The sequence below is a fragment of the Mesoplodon mirus genome (assembly GCF_964341445.2).
Source record: "Mesoplodon mirus genome assembly, chromosome: 14".
NCBI lineage: Eukaryota > Metazoa > Chordata > Mammalia > Artiodactyla > Ziphiidae > Mesoplodon > Mesoplodon mirus.
The window spans coordinates 26,857,987-26,877,703 of record NC_138990.1 but is presented as its reverse complement, the minus strand read 5'-3'; the positions used below and the strand labels follow the sequence as shown (position 1 = coordinate 26,877,703).

The 19,717-nt window shown below is 53.4% G+C and overlaps 1 protein-coding gene across 2 annotated transcripts in view; it reads right to left on the bottom strand.

Moving 5' to 3' along the window:
- COLEC11 (collectin subfamily member 11) overlaps positions 1-19,598 on the bottom strand; it is a 31,126-nt gene extending 11,528 nt beyond the window's left edge. The window contains exons 1-3 of one of the 2 annotated variants that reach the window (XM_082642609.1): positions 19,517-19,598; positions 15,311-15,453; positions 8,226-8,297 (exon numbers count right to left, since the gene is read on the bottom strand). In XM_082642609.1, coding sequence (XP_082498735.1) covers positions 8,226-8,297; positions 15,311-15,428 — 190 coding nt within the window. In that variant the 5' untranslated portion in view covers positions 15,429-15,453; positions 19,517-19,598. Of the gene's footprint in view, positions 1-8,225; positions 8,298-15,310; positions 15,644-19,516 lie in introns of those variants that run through there. The other variant, XM_082642610.1, reaches the window with a different exon arrangement.
- Between the last annotated feature and the right edge of the window lie 119 nt (positions 19,599-19,717).

Genomic DNA, 19,717 nt, shown 5'->3' with positions numbered 1-19,717 from the left:
GGTGCCGGCTCACCTGTGAGGAGCCGCTCAGGGGCCAGGCCTCCCCGTCCCTGCTCAGCCCTGCATCCTCGGGGCCCACGGCCCGGGCCCTCAGACCGGAGGAGACCTGGTTCGCAACGCCCCCGATGACCTCACAAGAGGGCCTCTGTGCAGAAGGCTAGGCGCTGGGGGCAGCTGGGCCTGATGCGACGGTCACCCCAGCCAGCACGACCAGCGCCCTGCCGTGCACAGCTCCCAGCCGTCAGTGCTGCCCCAAGAGGGGCGTCAGAGTAACAACAGGCACCACCTGTGGGTGCCTGCTGGGCAACGCATGCACACACACACGTGTACACACACATATACACACATACATATATACACACACATACACGCATGCACGTATATGCACATTCACATACATATACACATGCGCATATACACACATGCACATACACACACATGCACATATACACAGATTCACACATATACACACATGCACATACACATGCATACATATATACACACATACATACATGAACGTATATGTGCATTCACATACATATACACGTGTGCGTGCACACGCGTTCACATACATGTACACATGCACATGCATATACACGCATGCATATATACACATATGCACGTGCACATGCATTCACATACATATACGCACATATACACATACATATATACACAATGCATTCACACACATACATACATATACACGTGCACATATACACACATTCACATACATATAACGCATTCATATACACACATACATGCACACATGCATGCATTCACATACATATACACACATATACACACATTCGTATACACATACATACGCATATGCACACATATACACGTGCACCCATACATATGAACGCCCATACATATGCACACATGCATTCCAAACATTCACATATATATACATATATACATACACATGCATGTGTGTATACATACATATACACATGCACACATACATGCACACATACACATAAACCGCATGTTCAAACATACAAACACACACCAAGCAAACCTTTCCTCCTCACAGCACTCGGGCTGAAAGCTGGAAGCAGGAGTCTACAGCAGGCCCCTGCACCAAGGTCACCTGCATACAAGCTCAAGGGTGTGGGCTGCCGTTCCTAGTAGGAATATTCTCTCTTTGGGGTGTGTTGGAGAAGAAGAAAAAGCAAGAACCATTGAGTTCCCCGAAATGTCCACACACTCTCTACTTGAGGGCAACCCAAGGTCGTCTGTGATGCTGACTTGCTTTAACTCGCAGACACTCCTTGGAAAGCAGCAGAAAAGCAGCGTGGTTGCCAGCCTAGAGGAGACGGGATCTGAACAGGAACCCTGCTGGCTTCATCCCGCCTCCTCTTGCTTCTCCGAATGACAAGAAGCTTTCTGCAAAAACCAAACAAATCCCCCTACCCTGGTGGTGTGGGATGATTGGAAATGCACCAGACACACTCAGATCTGGTCCCTTTAAGTCTCCAGAGCTGGCGGTGGCGGCTCCCCGGGGAGCTGTGACTGCGGTGCCAGCCCTTCCCATCCCATCCCGCTTGTGAGAAGTGTGCTAGCGCACATCTGTCCTCTGGACATGCATGAGGAACGGGGGGCAGCTCGCAGCGGGCTGCTAATTCGTATTAATTTTAACGAAGATCTCACACCGTCCTCTGAAGAGGAGACACGGCGGAAAGAGCACTTGGCATCCAGCTTCCTCTGTGATTTTCAGCGGAGATAAGGTGCACGTTACAGAACCCAGAAAGCCTGTCGCTGACGTAGGGTCGCCCTCCCCCATCGCGGGCCAGGTGGGTCTCCAGCTTCTGCGCCCAGGGGCCCGGCGGCCTCTTAGCTGCGTGTCTGGGGGTAGGAGCTTTGACAGCTGGGACGACACGTTTTTAGCAGGTCGTGTGGCAAAGCCAGCTCCGTGCTGTGTGCACACAGCGTGCACTCTGGCAGTGTGGGGACAGCTCTCATTTCAATAAAGGACAGTGGACAGCAACAGTGGGGGTGGGGGTGGGGTGGGGCTCTGCCGGCCCTTGGGCTTGTCTTTGTTATTCCAGAAAAGGCAGCCGTCAGATTTCTGGCGCTTTCTCCTACAGCTGTTTTGAGTTCTCAACAGGGGGGCTGCTCAGTGTGTGACCAGAGGCCACCCCCCAACACAAGGCAAATCAGCAGAAGAGGAAGCCCCCCTGCAGCAGCCCCATGTGACGCAGCTTGCATTTTGTGGAAGCTGATGTGAGAAGGGCGCCAGGTGGAGGGTGTCCAGATCCTCGTGATCGACCTGCAATCCCACCCCACGCAGCACCGGGTGATCGGCAGCCCCGGCGCTGGCCAACGGACCTGCCCCATCTCAGGCCGCCCCCCCAAACCAAAGCTGAAGCTGCATTTTAACTCCAGGCCCAGCTGGTTCCCATGGTTTGGGAAGCATCCTCAGAGCAGCGTTGTCTGCTCAGTAGGCAGCAGGGAATGAACCCAGCTCGGCGTGTTCAGAATCCTCGGCCCACAGACTTCTCTAGCACCTGGGGACGAGCAGGTGCACGCACACCTGAGGCCCCTCAGCCACAGACAGGTCACCCGCAGATTTCAAAGATATTCGAAGACATTGAATGTCAAGATAGTTTACAAACAATTGATTGAGAGCCTTCCAAGGGCCAGGTCCTTGATGGGACGAGAACACTCCAGTCAGGAATGAGGTGGTAAGTGAAGGAAAGGGTCCCGCGGGGAAACGGAAATGTGCAAAAACCCAGGGAGCTGGGACACCAGTGAGGAATTCTGGACTATCCACAGGGAATTACTCACGCTTTTTCATAAACTAGCAAAAAAGTAAATAAGAGCTTTTAGTCTTCTGACAATTTCATAGGGAATGTTACTGATAGAAATAACCATCACCAAATAAAACTGACGCTGGCTAAAACTACACAGGGAAAAACGGTCATTAACTAAAGATTGATGGGAGAGTCCTCTCTATACAATTTAGAGCTGAAATTTTCAACCAGGTGCAAATAACACTCTCAGAAGAGCTCAGGATGGCAGAGGCGAGAGTTGGGAAGATGTGAGGAAGGTACAAAATAAAACGTTAAAACTGTTCAAGAAGGACTTCCCTGGTGGCACAGTGGTTAAGAACCCGCCTGCCAATGCAGGGGACACGGGTTCGAGCCCTGGTCCGGGAAGATCCCACGTGCCGCAGAGCAACTAAGCCCGTGCGCCCCAACTACTGAGCCTGTGCTCTAGAGCCCGCGAGCCACAACTACTGAGCCCGAGTGCTGCAACTATGGAAGCCCGCGTGCCTAGAGCCCATGGTCCACAACAAGAGAAGCCACCACAATGAGAAGCCCACGCACCACAACGAAGAGCAGCCCCTGCTCGTCGCAACTAGAGAAAAGTCCACGCGCAGCAGCAAAGACCCAACGCAGCCAATAAATAAATAAATAAATAAAATTGATTCTTAAAAAAAAAAAAAAAACTGTTCAAGGAGTCCGTGAAAAGTCACAGGGGAAAAATAATTCCGGCGAAAATAATTTCTAAACAATGAAAATCAAGTGTTAATGATGTAAGTGCACAACTGAGGAATTAAGTTGGCTTAATGTGGTGCCTGGGGAAATATCAACACAGCCTCAAGTGGAAATAACCGTTTGTGAAAGGTCCCAGCTGACTCTGAAGGGGCCCTCGTGAAAGGGCCGCTGTCTGGGATGAGCAAGGCCCCCCTCGGGTTCAGTGCCGGTGGGTGTGGGGCTGGAACAGCTCGGAAGTGGGAGCAAGGCAGCTGCCTGAGGGCCCACCGTGCACCAGGCTTGCTGCTCCCAAGTTCCCAGCTTTCATCCTTTAATAAACAATAGGGACTGATAGCGACTACGTCATTATTTTGCCTTCACGGGTTGGAAGCGAGGGTGTGAAGCCGGCACAGCTGGTAAGCAGCCCGGCTGGCGTTGAGCGGGTCTGCCCCGCCCACACCCTGCCCGTCCTGCCCCGGAGCCCTCATCCCAGGAACCCCTTTCAGAAGCCTCTGGACAGGTACCCAGATCCAGCCCACTGCCATTCTTCGTAGAAACCAAGCTGATGCAGAAACCAGGCAAGTCTCCCCAGCCCCCCGCCCTGCAGCGGTCACTGCTCTCCGTAGGGGACAGGGCCCCCCGGGCAGTAGCTGCAATCCGCTAAGAGCAGGGCACTGGTGGGAACGCCTTCACGAAAGCAGGATGCAGGAGGATGGGAAGGTGGCCGGGAGAATCCCGCATCCCGGCGGGAGAGCGGTTCCAGTAAGGAGCCTTGGGGCGTCCTGGAGCTGAGGTCGCCTCCCAGCACACCTGAGTCCCCGGGCACCGGCCGCCTCGAGCTTCGTCACACTGAACCTGCGCTAGCGCTTCTGAGGTTGGCCGCAGCTCTCAGTTTCCAGGCTCCGACGAGCCCAAGTGCAGCCATGCTGACCCCGTGAGCATGGCCGTCAGTGTGTGGGAGACCGCCAGAGCTCACGAACCCTCACCTGGGCCTCCAGGTGAGCCTACATCGCCAACAGGCCAGGGCCACGGCCACTGCAACCTTTCAAAATACCTGTTAACATCAAAAGTATAGTTCATGCACATTGTTGGGAACACCAAAGACAGAGACAGGAGAAAATGTAAAGAAGAATTTAAAGAAGAAAATTTAAAGGTCCATAATCCTATAACCCAGAAATGTCTACTACTAATACTTTGATTAATTTCTTTTCCATCCTTTTTCTTCATCTTTTTGTAAATATCTTAGTCGATCACATGTCTGTTCTTGTATCCTATTTTATTCTCTTATATTCTAACATGCCGCGGCCAGTCCTCTTTTTAAAGGTCATCCAAAAACGGATGTTTCCTAGATTTCTACGTAACTATCCCACTATTCAATAATCCAAATATATCCCACTTGGGTTGACTTGTTCTCTGTACTCTACAAAGTAGCAAAGACCCCAGACCAAACCTGCTCATATTGTCAGTGGCGAAGCCAGACCCCTGGCAAGCCCGGTGATCACTGCCCCATCGCCTCCTAGCCTGGCAGGTTCCTTGTCAGGCAGGTCAGTGGGCCTGGAAAGGGCAGGTCCAGGCTCCCCTCTCCTGCCCTAATCATACACAGGACTCTGCTCTGGAACATACCGCTCCCGGTGGAGTTCTAAGTTACCCACGGATAGGAGACATTCATCAAAATGATTTCATAGCATGAGAAATACTTACACTAAAATTTGGCATTAAATTTAAGAAATAGGTTCAAACTTATATACACAACATAATTGCAACAAAGCAAGAACAGTCACCCCAAAAAAGGAAATATACCAAAATAAATGGTTATCTCTGGATGATTTTATTATGCCTGATTTTCCTCACCACTTTTATATATATATATATAAATTTTCTATCATGAGCATACCTTACTGTTACATGTTAGAAAAACTTGAAACAAGACAGATTCTCGATCCAGCCCAAATTCCCCTCCACACTGCCCCGCAGCTTTCTGCCTCAATTTACTCTCCAGGGTCCACATATCTGTTCTCCCCCTCTGACTCTGGGGCTCAGGTGGCCTCCCCGAGATCTCAGCACGTAACCGCACTCAACTTAGTGGTTAATGACAGGAAAACGCAATGAATTAGGCTGTTGCCTTCCCAGCAACGTTCATCCTCATCAGGAGATTCAGACGCTATAATAACAGCATTTATAGTCTCTGCGTGCTTGTCCTGCCTGTTCAAGAGTGAGAATAAGAGAGAATGATGATGATGACAGAGCGATGACAGAGCTACATGTTGGTGACACTAGTGACAGAGATGAGAGAGCAGCCAAGGGTCCACGTTGGCATGAAATGAGGCATTTCCTGCTGCATGTGCGTCGAGCTCAAACATCCTTACTTTGAAAAAACATCAATGCAAAAACCCTGTGCTTCCACTGCAGGGGGCGTGGGTTCAATCCCTGGTCAGGGAACTAAGATTCCACATGCTGCACAGCTCGGCCAAAGGGGGGAAAAAAAATCAATGAAATGGCATCATGAAAATGAATTTGTGACCATCCAGAATAGGGGGATATTCACTTCCTAACTGTGAAATGTGACATTTTCCTCACAAGACAATAGAGGGGGACTTCCCTGGTGGCACAGTGGTTAAGAATCCACCTGCCTATACAGGGAACACGGGTTCGATCCCTGGTCTGGGAAGATCCCATATGCCATGGAGCAACTAAGCCCGTGCACCACAACTGCTGAGCCCACACGCCACAACTACTGAAGCCTGCGCGCCTAGAGCCCATGCTCCGTTACAAGAGAAGCCACCGCAATGAGAAGCCCGCACACTGCAACGAAGACCCAACGCAGCCGAAAAATAAATAAAAATTTTTAAAAAAGGAAGAACCCAAGAAGGGTTTTTAAAAAGACAGGAAAAGACAATCCTCAAAAAGGAAAAAAAAAGAAAAGAAATACAAATGACTTTTAAACACCTGAAAAATAAGCTGACTTCATTTATGATAAGAGAGGCTAAGTTAAAGCCACACTGATGTGGCCTTCCACGGCTACCAGACTGGCAGCTTTCTGAGGCAGGGAGGGTGAAGGGGTCGGCTGTCTTGTGCTTCAATAAACAGAGGGTAAATGGATTCGATCCTTTTGGAAGGCCATATCCACCAACATTTCAGATGCACGTGCATTTTGATCAACAATTACTCTGTCAGGAATTTATCTTCAGGCTGTACTTGTGCGCATTAAAAATGACGTTTACAAGATTACTCACTCACTGCAGCAAGGCCCTAGGGAACTGTAAGTCTGCAGTAACAGGAGACCAGTTAAAGAACGGACACAATGTCTCCAGACGAGAGCAAGCAAAACCTGCATGTCCTCCTGTAGAATGAATATCTCCAAGTACACGGATAAGTGAAAAGAACAAAATGCAGAACATTACATACATTTTGCAGTTGTTTGTACAGAAGCAGGAAAGAATAGAGTTCACTCGGCCATTACAAAATATCTCTGCGAAGATAAAGAAACCTAACAGTGGTTGCCAGTGGGTCGGGCTGCTGGGGGGGATGGGAAGGAGACTAGTCGCTGTGAATAATTTCTGTATGTTTTGAACTTTGAACCAGGAGCACAGCTCTTTTATTTTTTAATTAATTTGTTATGAGTCAAGGGAAAGTAAGAAATAAAAATCAGCACCTGGGCTTGATGGAGGGATGGTGGTGCCAGAAGCGTTCTGGGTCTTGACTGGGACCAGGGTTTCACAGGCATTTGCAGCTGCCAAACTCACTGATGGTATGTAAATCACACCTCAAAAGACGAAAAAACTGGGACTTCCCTGCTGGTCCAGTGGTTAAGACTCAGTGCTCCCAACGCAGGGGGCACGGGTTCGACCCCTGGTCTGGGAACTAAGATCTCATATGCCTCACAGCGTGGCCAAAATAAATTAATTAATTAATTCAAAAAAAAACATTAAATAAAAATTTAAAAATTTAAAAATGAAAAAACAGTGCATGGACTTAAAAACATAACGACTTTTATCTGTGTTGTTACAAGAACCACCTAACTCCGATTCTATGAGGCTGGATCATCTCAGCACGTGTTCTCATAGAATAGTGTGCAGGCATTGACAAAGCACTTCCAAACACAGCTTTTAAGGATTTCACAAACTTTAAAGCAGCAAAAGTAAGTATATCCTAATGATGACATTTATTGACATCACCATGTACCACGTAGCTACTTTTTTAGGTAGGATCTATTTTCTGTAAGCCTCAGCACAACCCCAGCAGGCAGGCTGAACGACACTATTTTTTTTCCTGATGAGGAAACAGATTCAAGGTGACTAGGGTCCATTAGCCAAAAACAGGAGGCCACGGTGTAACCCCCCATGCCCCACCCGAATCTGTGCTCTCTCTCCTTTGCACACCTACATGGCTGTTTCCATCACTGTTCACACGCCTCCATCACTGTTTGCACACCTCATAATTGCACTTATATGTGTAACGATCGCAAAGGATCCCCATTTTGCACGTGAGGCCAAGTGAGCGCTGAGTTTCCATACACGTAACCACCCGATGAGGCACACCTCCCAGGAGGCACTTTGTTTCTCGGTGCCGGGCAGGCCAGAGCCAGGGAGCACCGTCTAAAGAGCCCTCTCTGTGCCCTGCTTCAGTCCTGAGACCTACACAGGTGTCGGGCTCCTCTCAGACGCCCCCCCTGTCTCCCCACCAACAGCTCTCTCAGGAGCCGGCGCCCCAGCTGTGCCCTCGGGGCCCAGGGGCAGCAGGTACCTTTCTCTCCCGCGGGGCCGACTCTTCCAGGCCGTCCTGGTGCGCCTTTGTCTCCCTTCTCTCCAGCGTCCCCTGTGGAAGAAGTCACATGCCTTTAGGACCTTGCCCTGCGCGCCGGGCTCCGGTGTCTGTGCCGCCTGCCAGGCCCCTTGGCCTCCCTCTTCACACCCCACCCCCGGGGGGTTTCACCCCTTCCTCCCAACCTGCTCCCAGCCTTGGCTCTAGGTCTCCCTCCCCAAGTCTCTTCTCAGGATTCTGCCGCCTTGCCTCCCCGCGCCCTCTGGGAATGCATCTGTCCCTCTCTCCATCCACCCCCTGGGCTGGCCGCAGCCTGCCCTCTGGTGCGCAGGGCTCCCCAGCACCCACCATGGCTGCTCTGCTGCCCCTTGCCACCCGCGCTGGGCTCTCTCTTCCCTCGTCTGGCCGGTACTCTCGGGAAGAATAAACTTGGGCACACGAGTCGGCGTCCCCTTGTCCCTACAGTGTGAGCACCCCCCAGAGGGTACACTGCTGCTCAGGGGCAGGGTCCTCCCACACGGGGACACCTGTGACCAGGTGAGCACATCACCCGGTTCAGGCTCGTTGGCCAGGTGCGTCCTGCACTCAGCCTAAGCTACACACTCCCCCAGCCTTCCTCATAGATCCTGACCATGTTTTGGCACATTTTGCTTTATTTCCTGTTTTGTTCAGAACTGAAACAGGGAAACGGGCTGTTTGTGGAGTCTCCCCGGTACCCCGCACTTAGCACGTCCCAAGTCGACCTGATGGTTTTCCCCAGAAGTGAGTCTCTTCTGTGGACTTTCCTGCTTCTGCTGTTGAGACACCGAGTCTCCCAGACTCCAAGCTCCAAGCCCCACGGTCATCTCTGCTTTTGCGTCTCACTCATTGGATAAGTGCAAGCATCCGCCCAGCTCTGCCAAGTCCAACTGGCCACTCCCTCCCGATCCCCACGGGGGCTCCACGCTCAGCCACGTCTCTGCAGTTCTGGAGGTGAGTGGACCACCAGCCTGCCCTCACGTGGCTCAGGGCAGGAGACGGGTCGTAAACAACCGTGGAGGCACCCTGTCCGAGCAGGACAGGGCACGGTGGAAGCAGAGGATGGAGTGCGGACGGGACATCAAGGCCCCTCCCGGTCCCCCCCCGCCGCCCCCCACTCCAATCCACCCCAGAACCATCTTCCTAAATCACAGAGTCCGTTATGATACTTCCCTTCTCAAAGGAGATTCAAAACCACCAAGGGCCAAATGTAGTTATAAATAATGTCCCGTTTTTCAGCTCCTGCCCACAGGCCTGCACCTGGAGCCCGGGGTCCGGTTACACTGCTGCCTCTGCCTAGTCAGCCGTGACCATCAACCCACCTGTGCGGGTTTCACCTGTTCACCTGACTGTCCAGGAAGCTGCTCCTCATCCCCTCACTGGATCTCTTTTCTCCCGTGATGAGGCCCCTGCTCTGTACCACAGTCACTGTCTCGTGGCCTCACCTACTTCCCTGATGTATCTGCCTCCCACGAGCGGGGGTGGGTGCTGACGTGCACCTGCCTAGCTGTGCACAAAGCAGGCCAACGTTCAAGTGAACTTTCATTCTCCGTAAATTCTCTACACGCGCCTTCATTTGGTAAAGAGGCTTCCCTGAGATAACAGATTCCCCAGTGAGATCCCCCAAACTGATAATCTGGCCTTAAGGGGAGGGGGCATTCCATTTAAACGTAAGGAAACAAAGAGACAAGCAAAGCAAGTGCCATTAGAACGTGGAATGCAGGGCTGGCATGTTACTGCCACCCCGTCACAGCTGTGACAGCTCCATGAACCACTGCTGAAGGGCGGTTGACACACTTGGCACACACGGGCCCCTGAATCTCTGGGTAGTTCTCGGGGTTTTTTCTTATCTTTTAAAAAGAAAGGAAATCATTACAGTAGTAATATTTGGAGAAGAACTGATAGTCTACCAAGAAATACCGACTAACAGACTGATCTCACCATCAAGAATCAGCAGACATTGGAGGGGCACCAACATCGTGAAAAAAGAAATAACAACCCAGGAAACAGGACTCAACGGGGCAGCCAGAATCTGACTGTGAAAGACACTGAATATCCTCATAAAGACGAGAGAGAAGAGGCACCTATGAACAAGAGCAAGCGGCAATGAAAGGGGACCAACTAGGGAATCTCGTGCGTGAAATACATTTCTGAAACAAGTTACTCTATAGGCAGGCTGAGTAACAGAATGGCCAAGGATAAAAGCTAATTCATGAGACAAATAATTAGGATGGAGAACTTGTCTACACGGCAACACTGAGAGAGAAGGAGATGGAGAGTTTTGTTTCGGTTTTGAAGTTATCAGGTTGAGCGTTGAAGAAAAAACCCACAAATCCCAACATCCATCATACAGGAATTCCAGAAAAGGAGAATAGACGTTTGCAGCCTTAATAGCTGTGAAGATTTAATAGCTACGATCTCCCGGCACGAAGGAAATTCACCAAAGAGCACAATGCACGTGCCGGCGGGAAAAAAACGAGGGAAAATAACTCAGATGTGTCAGAGTGACACGCAGAACATCAAGAATAAAGAGAAAATTCTATAAGCGCCACGAGGAAAAGGAATTTTTAAAGACTGCACGCATGTGAATGAGAATTAGATTGACATAGAATTGTCATTAGCAACACAGGGTACGAGAATAAAAGGAAGCAGTGACTTCAACAAAAGGTCTGTGATTTAGACTGAGATCAGAAGAGGCCTCTCTGATGAAGTGGCTTTTAACAGAGACCTGCTGAACCAGGAAGATGAAGCCAGGCAGAGACTGAGGAGAGAAAGGGACACCTGCACAGGTGAGGTGGGATGAGCCGGGAGGGCCGGGCACAGACAGTGATCAGACCTCACACGTACGGCCCACCGGACGCCCCCGCCAGGCTTTAAGCAGGAGAATACCGTGGTCCCATGCCTGCATCAGGGGAGGACAGTAAGAACAGTGTTTCCAGGGTCCAGGCCAGAGGCGGGCATCATCAGTGCCCACTGCCCGCCGTGGACGGAGGGTCCACATCGTGCCCGCCCACGTCTCCTGGAGCAGCCGGGAGAGCCCTGGACCGCACAGCAGCTCTGTCAGTAATCGTGGAAAATGAACACCAAGCAAACCCACCAGCTTCTTCTATAGATTACGATGAACTCCTAGGGGTCACACACGGTCATTCACTTAGTTACATACTTTAACCTGGCCCCCCCGCCACCCGCCCCATGAGGCAGGCGTCACGTCCACTTTACGATGAAGAGCCAGGCCAGAGACAGGCGACAAGCCAGCTCCCCAGCTCTGGGCAGCAAAACCCTAATCAGAGAACAAGCAGGCCACGTCCCCTACTGGACCGTCCTCTGGGAGAGAAAGCAGTCAGGACAGGAAAGAGGCAGGGAGACCAGAGCTGAGGAGGGAACGGGCCCAGAGCAGCATTCCAGAAGCGTGAAATCCCCACGTGCGTGTGTTAGCCACATTATTGGCTTTATCGACCTTTCAATTAATTTGATAAAACCTATAAGAATAGCGATGCCCTTTTAAAATCTCTGAGCAGCAGGCTTGCTAATACACACCAATGTTTTCCTACCCACAACCCATTTTTCCAGCCATAAAGGAAAGACCGCTCTTCCATCAGAATGAGTTGTTAATCTCTCCAGATACAAAGATAATGTGTTACATCTAGGTCTGTAATAGCAGATGACTTTCTTCTCAAGGAGAAGGTGGCCTGGAGTCATGTTGAGAAGGATTCTGAAGCCCAGTGTGGATTCGCAGGAAGAAGCACCAGGACGGGCTGGAAGCAGCCAGGCGCCAAGTCCCCACAGACCACCTGCCACCTCCAGGCTCCGTCTCCAAGGAAACGGTCACTGGCTCCACCCTCACCGGCTGAGCCTGGCCTGGTGGGGCCTGTAACACAGACGCGTCTGATGAACAAATGGGGACCACTCACCTGCCTCTTTCATCTTAAGGGCAGGGCCTGTATTGTGTTTATCTCCACTGACCAAGGCAGGCCCTGGCACGTGTGCTGTAATCAGACCTTTCACAGACCGCCCCGGCTCTCGGGCGCATCCGGGCGAGTGTGGCCGGCAAAGCCCACATCCCCTGCCTGGCTCCCTATGTGGCCAGCGCGCTTAGTGGTTGGCAAGCCACTTGGAGAAGGCAGGAGGCAGCACGCCCTCCCCTGTGCCCTGAGGCTGGGTGTGATGCTGAAGCTCCACCCATCGAGTCATGGAAAGTCCTAAGCCCCCCGAGACCCTGACTGAGTGGACACGAAAGAGCCTGGGATGGAGCAGCCCCCCTGTGTCTGCACTGTGCCCGTCTCCCTCTGCCCCCGTGCGCATCCTGCTCTCTGTGCCCTGAGAGCAGCACAGAATGTCCTCGAGGTAGGAGCTTGGTCTGAGGAGGAGCTGGGCTGGACCAGGCGCCGGGCAGAGGGCGGCCGGCCCGCCGCTGCCCCACGCTGCACGAGACGCGGATCCAGGGAAGGAGCTCTGCCGCGATACCAATCTTCACCTTGCAGGGGACGCACATCTACACGGGCCTGAACGTTCGCTGCTCAGAAGCCCCAAACTTGCTTTGCTGCCGTAGATTTCTCTCCTCCACTTTCCCCTGCTGCCCAGCGTAAAAATCAGAGCAGTGAAACCCCTCCTCTGTTTCGGGTCAGCACCCTCTCATCACAAAGAAGGAACTCTGGCTGACCCACGCTTCTGCGTCAGAACAAGACACGCACAGAGGGTAACGAGGTGAGGTGGGTGTGGTCATCAACGTGACTGCCATCCGTCCACAAGGTACCTGCCTATTCAAGCATCACGATGTACACCTTGAATAGACAGAGCTTCTATTGGTCAGTTACACCCCCAACGAAGCTGGAAATTTAAAAAGAACAAGATATCCAGTTTCTAGGGGCTTTCATAAATATACTAAGTTTCTCCACTAAAATCGCTGCTTTGGTGCTGACAGACTAGCGTGAAACCGGACGTGTGAAACGATGCTGCCCCTGAAATGCTGGATCCAGAACCCACACTGTGGGTAGCATGTGGTCTGCGTGCTGCCCACGGCCCCAAACATCCCACACAGCTTCAGCACCACTTGGGAGCCTGTCTGACCACCTGCCAGGAGATGAGCCTTGGAGAGCAGGGGCCGCGCGGATTCCCTGGCAGAACCCTCCGCTGGAGGGCCCACCGCAGACACTCAGTCTGCGAGCGGGGTAGGAGCAGGACAGTGACAGCAGGTTGGCTCTCTGTGGACCATGCCTCCACCTGGCAATACAGTGGCTCATCACCGACCACAGCACAGTGTTGGGTGGTGAGAAATCATTGCTTAGAGGAGGTGAGGTGTCCCTGGAGCGGGCCACCCTCAGAGAAGGAAGCACTGCAGGGGACCCGCCGAGCATGCAGGTTGGAACGCCCTTAATATGGATGCAGCAGAAATAGTCAGCAACGCAGATGTCAAGAAGCATCTGTCTCAGAGGACCCTCAAGATGTGCTTGAAAACCCAGAAACATCTGAATCTTGATAGTGTCCCGGTTTAATATTTGAATTGTGAATGTGGCTAAACAGTAGGATATCTGGACCGAGCTTTCCCAGACACCCACAGCTCCGTGCTCAGAGAGAAGCATTGCTGCCAGCACGCCAGTGGACCTCCGTCTAGATTGTGTCCTATTTCCGTGTAGTTGTATAGTTTTAATGGGGTTAGGAAGAGGCTCTTTAAAGTGCCTGACTCTGGGACTTCCCTGGCGGTCCAGTGGTTAAGACTCCACACTCCCAATGCAGGGGGCCCGGGTTCAATCCCTGGTCAGGGAACTAAGATCCCACAAGCTGCGGTGCAGCCAAAAAAGTAACAATAATAAAAAATAAATAAATAAAAATGACTGACTCTTTCTATAACAATAAATATACGCTTAAACCATTCTTTAGGGCCTCCTCCTGGTGTGTGTTTCCCAGGTTATCTGAGATTCGCTCCAGAGTCAGGAGCTGTGTGCTTCAGAGGCCCCAAGTAATTTTAGAGCAGAAAACAAATGACCATGTCACTTCATTACTAAGAGCACACGCAGCCCTAGAGGGCCAGGAGGGGCAGACTGGAATCTGGGACTGCGGGGCCCTACCCGCTGCTCCTAGGAGCACAAGGCGCAAGGGGCAGCTCGCCCCATGTGGTGGAGGTGCCCTGTCCCCGTCTTGAAATTCTTTCTAACTTTTGAACAAGAGATCCCACATTTTCATCTGCATTGGGCCCCTCGAATTACGGAGCTGGTCCTGCTTGGGAGCCACAAGGTTTGGGATCTCCTTCCCGTGCGTGGTAGAACCCGGTGACTTTTTGAGTGAAAGTCCTCCCCCTGTGCTGGCGCCCACCCATCCCTGGTCTGCAGAGGCAGATGCCCCTGGAGGTGAATTACAGAAAAAGCTCAGGAGAAGGTTTTTTTGATTTTTCGAAGAAGGAATAAAGAGCTCCAGGGCTTCCCTGGTGGCGCAGTGGTTGAGAGTCCGCCTGCCGATGCAGGGGACACGGGTTCGTGCCCCGATCCGGGACGATCCCACATACCATGGAGTGGCTGGGCCCGTGAGCCATGGCCGCTGAGCCTGCGTGTCCGGAGCCTGTGCTCCGCAACAGGAGAGGCCACAATGGTGAGAGGCCCGCGTACCGCAAAAAAAAAAAAAAGACCTCTCAGTAACCATAACAGGAGCCCAGGCTTCAGAGCTACGCAACCCACTTAGACAAATTGCTAAGTTTCCCTGAGCCTGGACGGGCCTCATCTGCACAATGAGAGCATCTCACCCTCAGGGGCGCTGGAGGTGACGTGTGCAGTGCCTGGAACACACCGCGGACGCCTCACAGGGTCCCTCCAGAGAGGACCGAGCTGCACACGAATGTCTGGTTTCAGAATTACAGAATCCCTCGCCTGAAGACAGTGTGGACGCCACGTACAGTCTGACCTTGGACTTTACAGAAGGGGGGACCAGGGCCATCGACGGGGCAGATTTGCCCGCGGCCGGGCCCCGAGCCGGCCCGGGGATGCGGGATGAGCGCTGCGTCCGCCGCTCGCGCCGCTGCCCGGGAGGCCCTGACCTCCAGGAGGCCCGGCGGAAGTTACCTTTGAGGCCGGGGACGAGAATCTGCACGGAGCAGGTGTCGTCCACCGTCTGCTGGGCGCCCCCGGCCCGCAGCACCGACAGGAAGGCCAGGCAGATCAGAGCCAGGGCCCGCTTCATGATGAGCCTCGCAGCACGCTGACTCCTGAAGGGAGGGAGAAGCAGTAAACAGTGACGGGAATTCCGGGAACCGGGACAGCGAGTGACAGTGTGCAGGCGCGCCGGCCACCACACCCGCCCGCTCGGAGCCACGGTGGCAGCTGTCCTGGAGTGGCTCTCTGTGCTCTGGGGCCTTTCTCTCCCTGTCGCTCTGTCTGTCTGTCTCCCTCTCTGTCGCTCTGTCTCTCTCACTCGGGTGCCGACTTAAACCTCCACCAAGACGTCCCCTTCGCCCAGCCGTGACAACAGTCACCACTCCGGATGCTTCTTCTGATTCCTTATAACTGACACTTGATACACACAGAGGCATGTTTACCGTTACGGGAAAACTCGGACACTCAGCCATAAAACAAACATTGGTGAGCTTCCGCTTCACACATCCGGCCCCCTGTGACCCGAGTCCCTGGTGCCCATCCCGCCCCCGGCCTCCCCTCGGAGGAGCCGCTCTCCTCACCTGCGAGCCCACCTTCTCCTGCTGTTTCCAAAACAGGCTCAGTGCACAGCAGTGGATGCGTTCTTAGACAACGCGGTGTCTAGTGTGCCGGGTTCTGAGTTTTATGAGATACTGGTCACTCTGTGTGTCGTCTTACCTACTTTACTCAACATCGCGCTCCAGGATTCATCAATGTCATGCTGCCACACACACCTGTAGCTTATTATGTCCTTACGTCAATGAGGAAGCCCCCATCACCAAAGGGTGTGGGACAGGGACAGAGGTTGGAAGGACACAGCTGGCCCCCCTGTCCCTGTGCCGGTCCCCCCACCATGGGCCAGTGAGGAAGCACGCAGACTTTAAGGTCTGCCCCATGGGACCTTGGTGTCTGGATGCCGCAGTGCTGGGAGACAGCTGTGCATCTGGCTGCACCCGGACCAGTGCCCTGGCTAGACTGCATCTCCTGTCAGCTTGTTCCCTCACCTTACAGCGAGGCAAGCCCCCTGGGGTCACCCTGAGGAAGAACAGGCAGCGGTGCACGCAGCTCAGCACCGGGCCGGCCCCACTGGACAGCAGTTTTTGACATCCTGGCCACCACACCCTGGGAAGGAGTCCCACAGCCGGCCCTGGCTTCCAGACAAATGAAGGGCTGGAAGCAGAGCTGCTGAGTGAGAGCGTTCTGTGCCCCCCGTGAAGAGCCTGGGCTTTAGCCAGATCTTCCACGAAGGGGACAGAGGTGACAGTCATCTGTGCCGTGCTGCAGCGAGGCCCCGGCTCCCCACGTGTGGTCACAGATCTGATCCTGTAGGGACAAGGCAGGGGGAGGACTGCTCACCAGATCGGGGACAACATGGTGCTCCTGTAACGCTGCGCAGGGATGGGCACGTCATTCCAGCCTCACAGGCCAGGAGGCCAGAGGCAGGGACCTCAGTGACAACTAAGAAGTGATAATGATGGGCTGGAACCTGGGGCTTCCTAAGGCTGTCCTGTCAGCACCACTCCTCACTCTGCCTAACTGTCAGCTTCCCCGAATCAAAGTAAGGGCCCACCCTCCCCCCTCAGTCACAGCAGCAGTGGGCTTTTATTTTATTTAATTTTCTAATATTCATGTTTGGTGGAGAGAAAAGGAGCTAACGTTTACTGCGCACCAAACGTGGACACACACGTCTTATTTAGTCCCCGGACCACCTGGTGACGTAGATGGTCCCTGGTTTTAAAGACGATGAACAGGAGGCAGTGAGAGGCTGCGGGGCCCTTCAGGCGTGGCCGCCTGTCACCCCCGCCCACTCCCTGCGCTCACACCGACGCTGGAACCACGGGGAAGAGTGACGAGGAGGTGCCCACGGCCCCGGCCCCGGTGAGCTGGCTCCCTCCGTCTCCTTTGTCAGCTGAGCCTTGACCCCCGAGCGAGCAGCTCGTCCTGGACATCGGCCGCCGTGAGCACCTGGGGCCGTAACTGGAAGAGCCTGGAGCACTCAGGCCTGGGGTTTGCAGGCGCTAAGCTGAGTGAGTGAACGGAAGGATGGGAGAATGAATGAATGAACGCGCAGAGGTTCCCAGCTGCAACGCACATAGAACGTGACGCTCTCCTCCTGCTGATGGTTTTCCATGTTCCCATGGTGTTAATCACGCCCAAGGTCCACACGGTGTTCCCAGGGCCAGCTCCTCGGACATGCGCCCTGTGCGGACCCAAGTAAGGGCCGCGTAATGGGACTGTGGCCTGGAATTCCTAATGGTTTTTGAACAAAGCAGCACCGCCCAGTGTGCAGCCAGCCCGGATGATCACATCGTGCTCTTAACCATAAAGAGCGTAGCTGCTGCTTTAGCAGCAAAGTCGTTTGCTTCTTTCAAGGAAGCACTTCTTGAAGGCGATGATAATAGAATGTTACATGCCAACTACCTGGCAATTTTTAAAAAGCCACGATAAACACTTGCTCCCCTGACTTTTGTGCTCAGGCCAATGGATACTTGCCTCTTGGTATGTGTGGGAGGCCAGCTGTGTTTAGATTGTTTTAAATGTCTTGGAAACTGACATGGGAATTTCCTCTCTAGCTAGAGACCACTGGGTCAGAAGGCAGCCACTTCTGTTCAGCAAGCCTCACTGCTCTCACACTGCAGAAGCCTCAGGAGCGGCCTCGAGGAGATCAGATGCCGCCTCCCAAGAAGGGAGAGCAAGGGGCAGAGAGCCCGGAGTGCCGGGAAGCCGGGGCTGCCCTCCCACTGGCCCTCTGGGCCCACCACGGGTCCTGCCAGCAGGAATCAGTGTGGGCGGGCCCTGGGTGGGAGCCTCTTTCCCAGACTTCCGGCTCCTTCCTGCCCTCTTAGAAGAGGAATTTTGTTTTATAAACGGGGAGGCTGCAGCTCCTCCTGAGTCTCTTCAAGAGAAACATCCTTATCTCCCAGCCGGGGCCGCCCCTCCGTGAAGGAGGCCAGCTTGGCCGAGAAGAAAGGAAATTCAGTTTGGAATTCTTGGTAGAAACACGATATAAGAATGAAATAGGGGAAAAAGTGAGGCTTAATGGGCCAAACGTGCAACTGTACATTTTCATTAAATGTCTACAGCAGGGCCCACCGTCTTACGGGCACCGTGAATGCCTGCAGAGAAGCACGTCCCTAGAAGCATCGGGGGTCTCACTGGCAGGCAGACACCCCACCCCCACCCCTACAGTGCCAGCGACTATGGCCCTCACAGACTTTCACCCCAAGGGCACACATTTTTCCTACCTTTTTACGAAGACCGTGAAGCAAGCAGAGGCCTTTTCGCTATTACCTCCCCCTAGCCTTATGCAAATCATCTGTCTGTTCTTTTATCTGGCATATAGATTTTTCAAATTCGTAAACAGAACTGAGCAGCTGCGAACATTTGGGGTGCTGCTCTGCTTGCCACCCGGGCAACGTGCTTCCCATCAAACGGAAAATCCAGTTATGCACACTCAGTGGCCTCCAAACTTTACCTCTTAGCTTCAGAAGCACTGCCTAACTTCGGCCGGACAGCCAGGGTCAAGGCAGGAGGGCCCCTGGGACGCTGTGGAATCCAATTCTGGAGGCAGGATGACCCCACCCCATACAGGGTGACCCTATGTGCCCTTGAAAGTTGCCTTCTCCAGCCCCGCCTTTCGCCCCACATCTGGGACTCCCACCACTGAGCCCGAAACAGAGAGGCTGGCCACTGAGCAGAGAGGAGCTGGTCACCCCGTCGCCCCCGCTGCAGGGTCCACCGGGCCCCAGGAGCCTGAACTGGCTGCTCAGAAAGGTGTGTGTGCCAGGGGCTTGGATGGGGGTTCTGCGGCCGCTTGTATCCCGGCTGGGATGCAGGAAAAACTGCGTCACCCCTTTGAATCTATGGAAACCTGATCATCTCCTAGTAACTGGTAGCTCTGGTGCTCGGCGCTCGGCTCCAGGAAGTTTCCACCGTGAGCTACCAAATCAATCAAGCCTCAGAATTCTGGCCTGATCCCTGCGACACACCCGATCTGAGAGCAAATCCCTCGGCCCTGCACCCAGTTCCTACCTGTGCCCCGTCAGGAGCCTCGCCTTCCCGCCTGAGCATCTCCCGTGGGTTCCCCACCCCTGTCCCGCTCCCAAGGCTGCAGAGTGGCCAGCAGAGCGTCCCTACCTGAGGCGTGCACCAGGCCAGGCTGCTGTTTTCGGTCCGCGGTCCCACACGTCGGGCAAGCGGCCTGGCTGTCAGACTGCCTGGCAAATCAGGCTGGGGCTGCGGTATTATCTGCAAACAGCTTCCTGTTTGAAATGCATCAGGCGGAGAAGGGAGTGTGGGAACTTGGAAACACGTGAGATGTCGGGGTCTTGGGGCCCC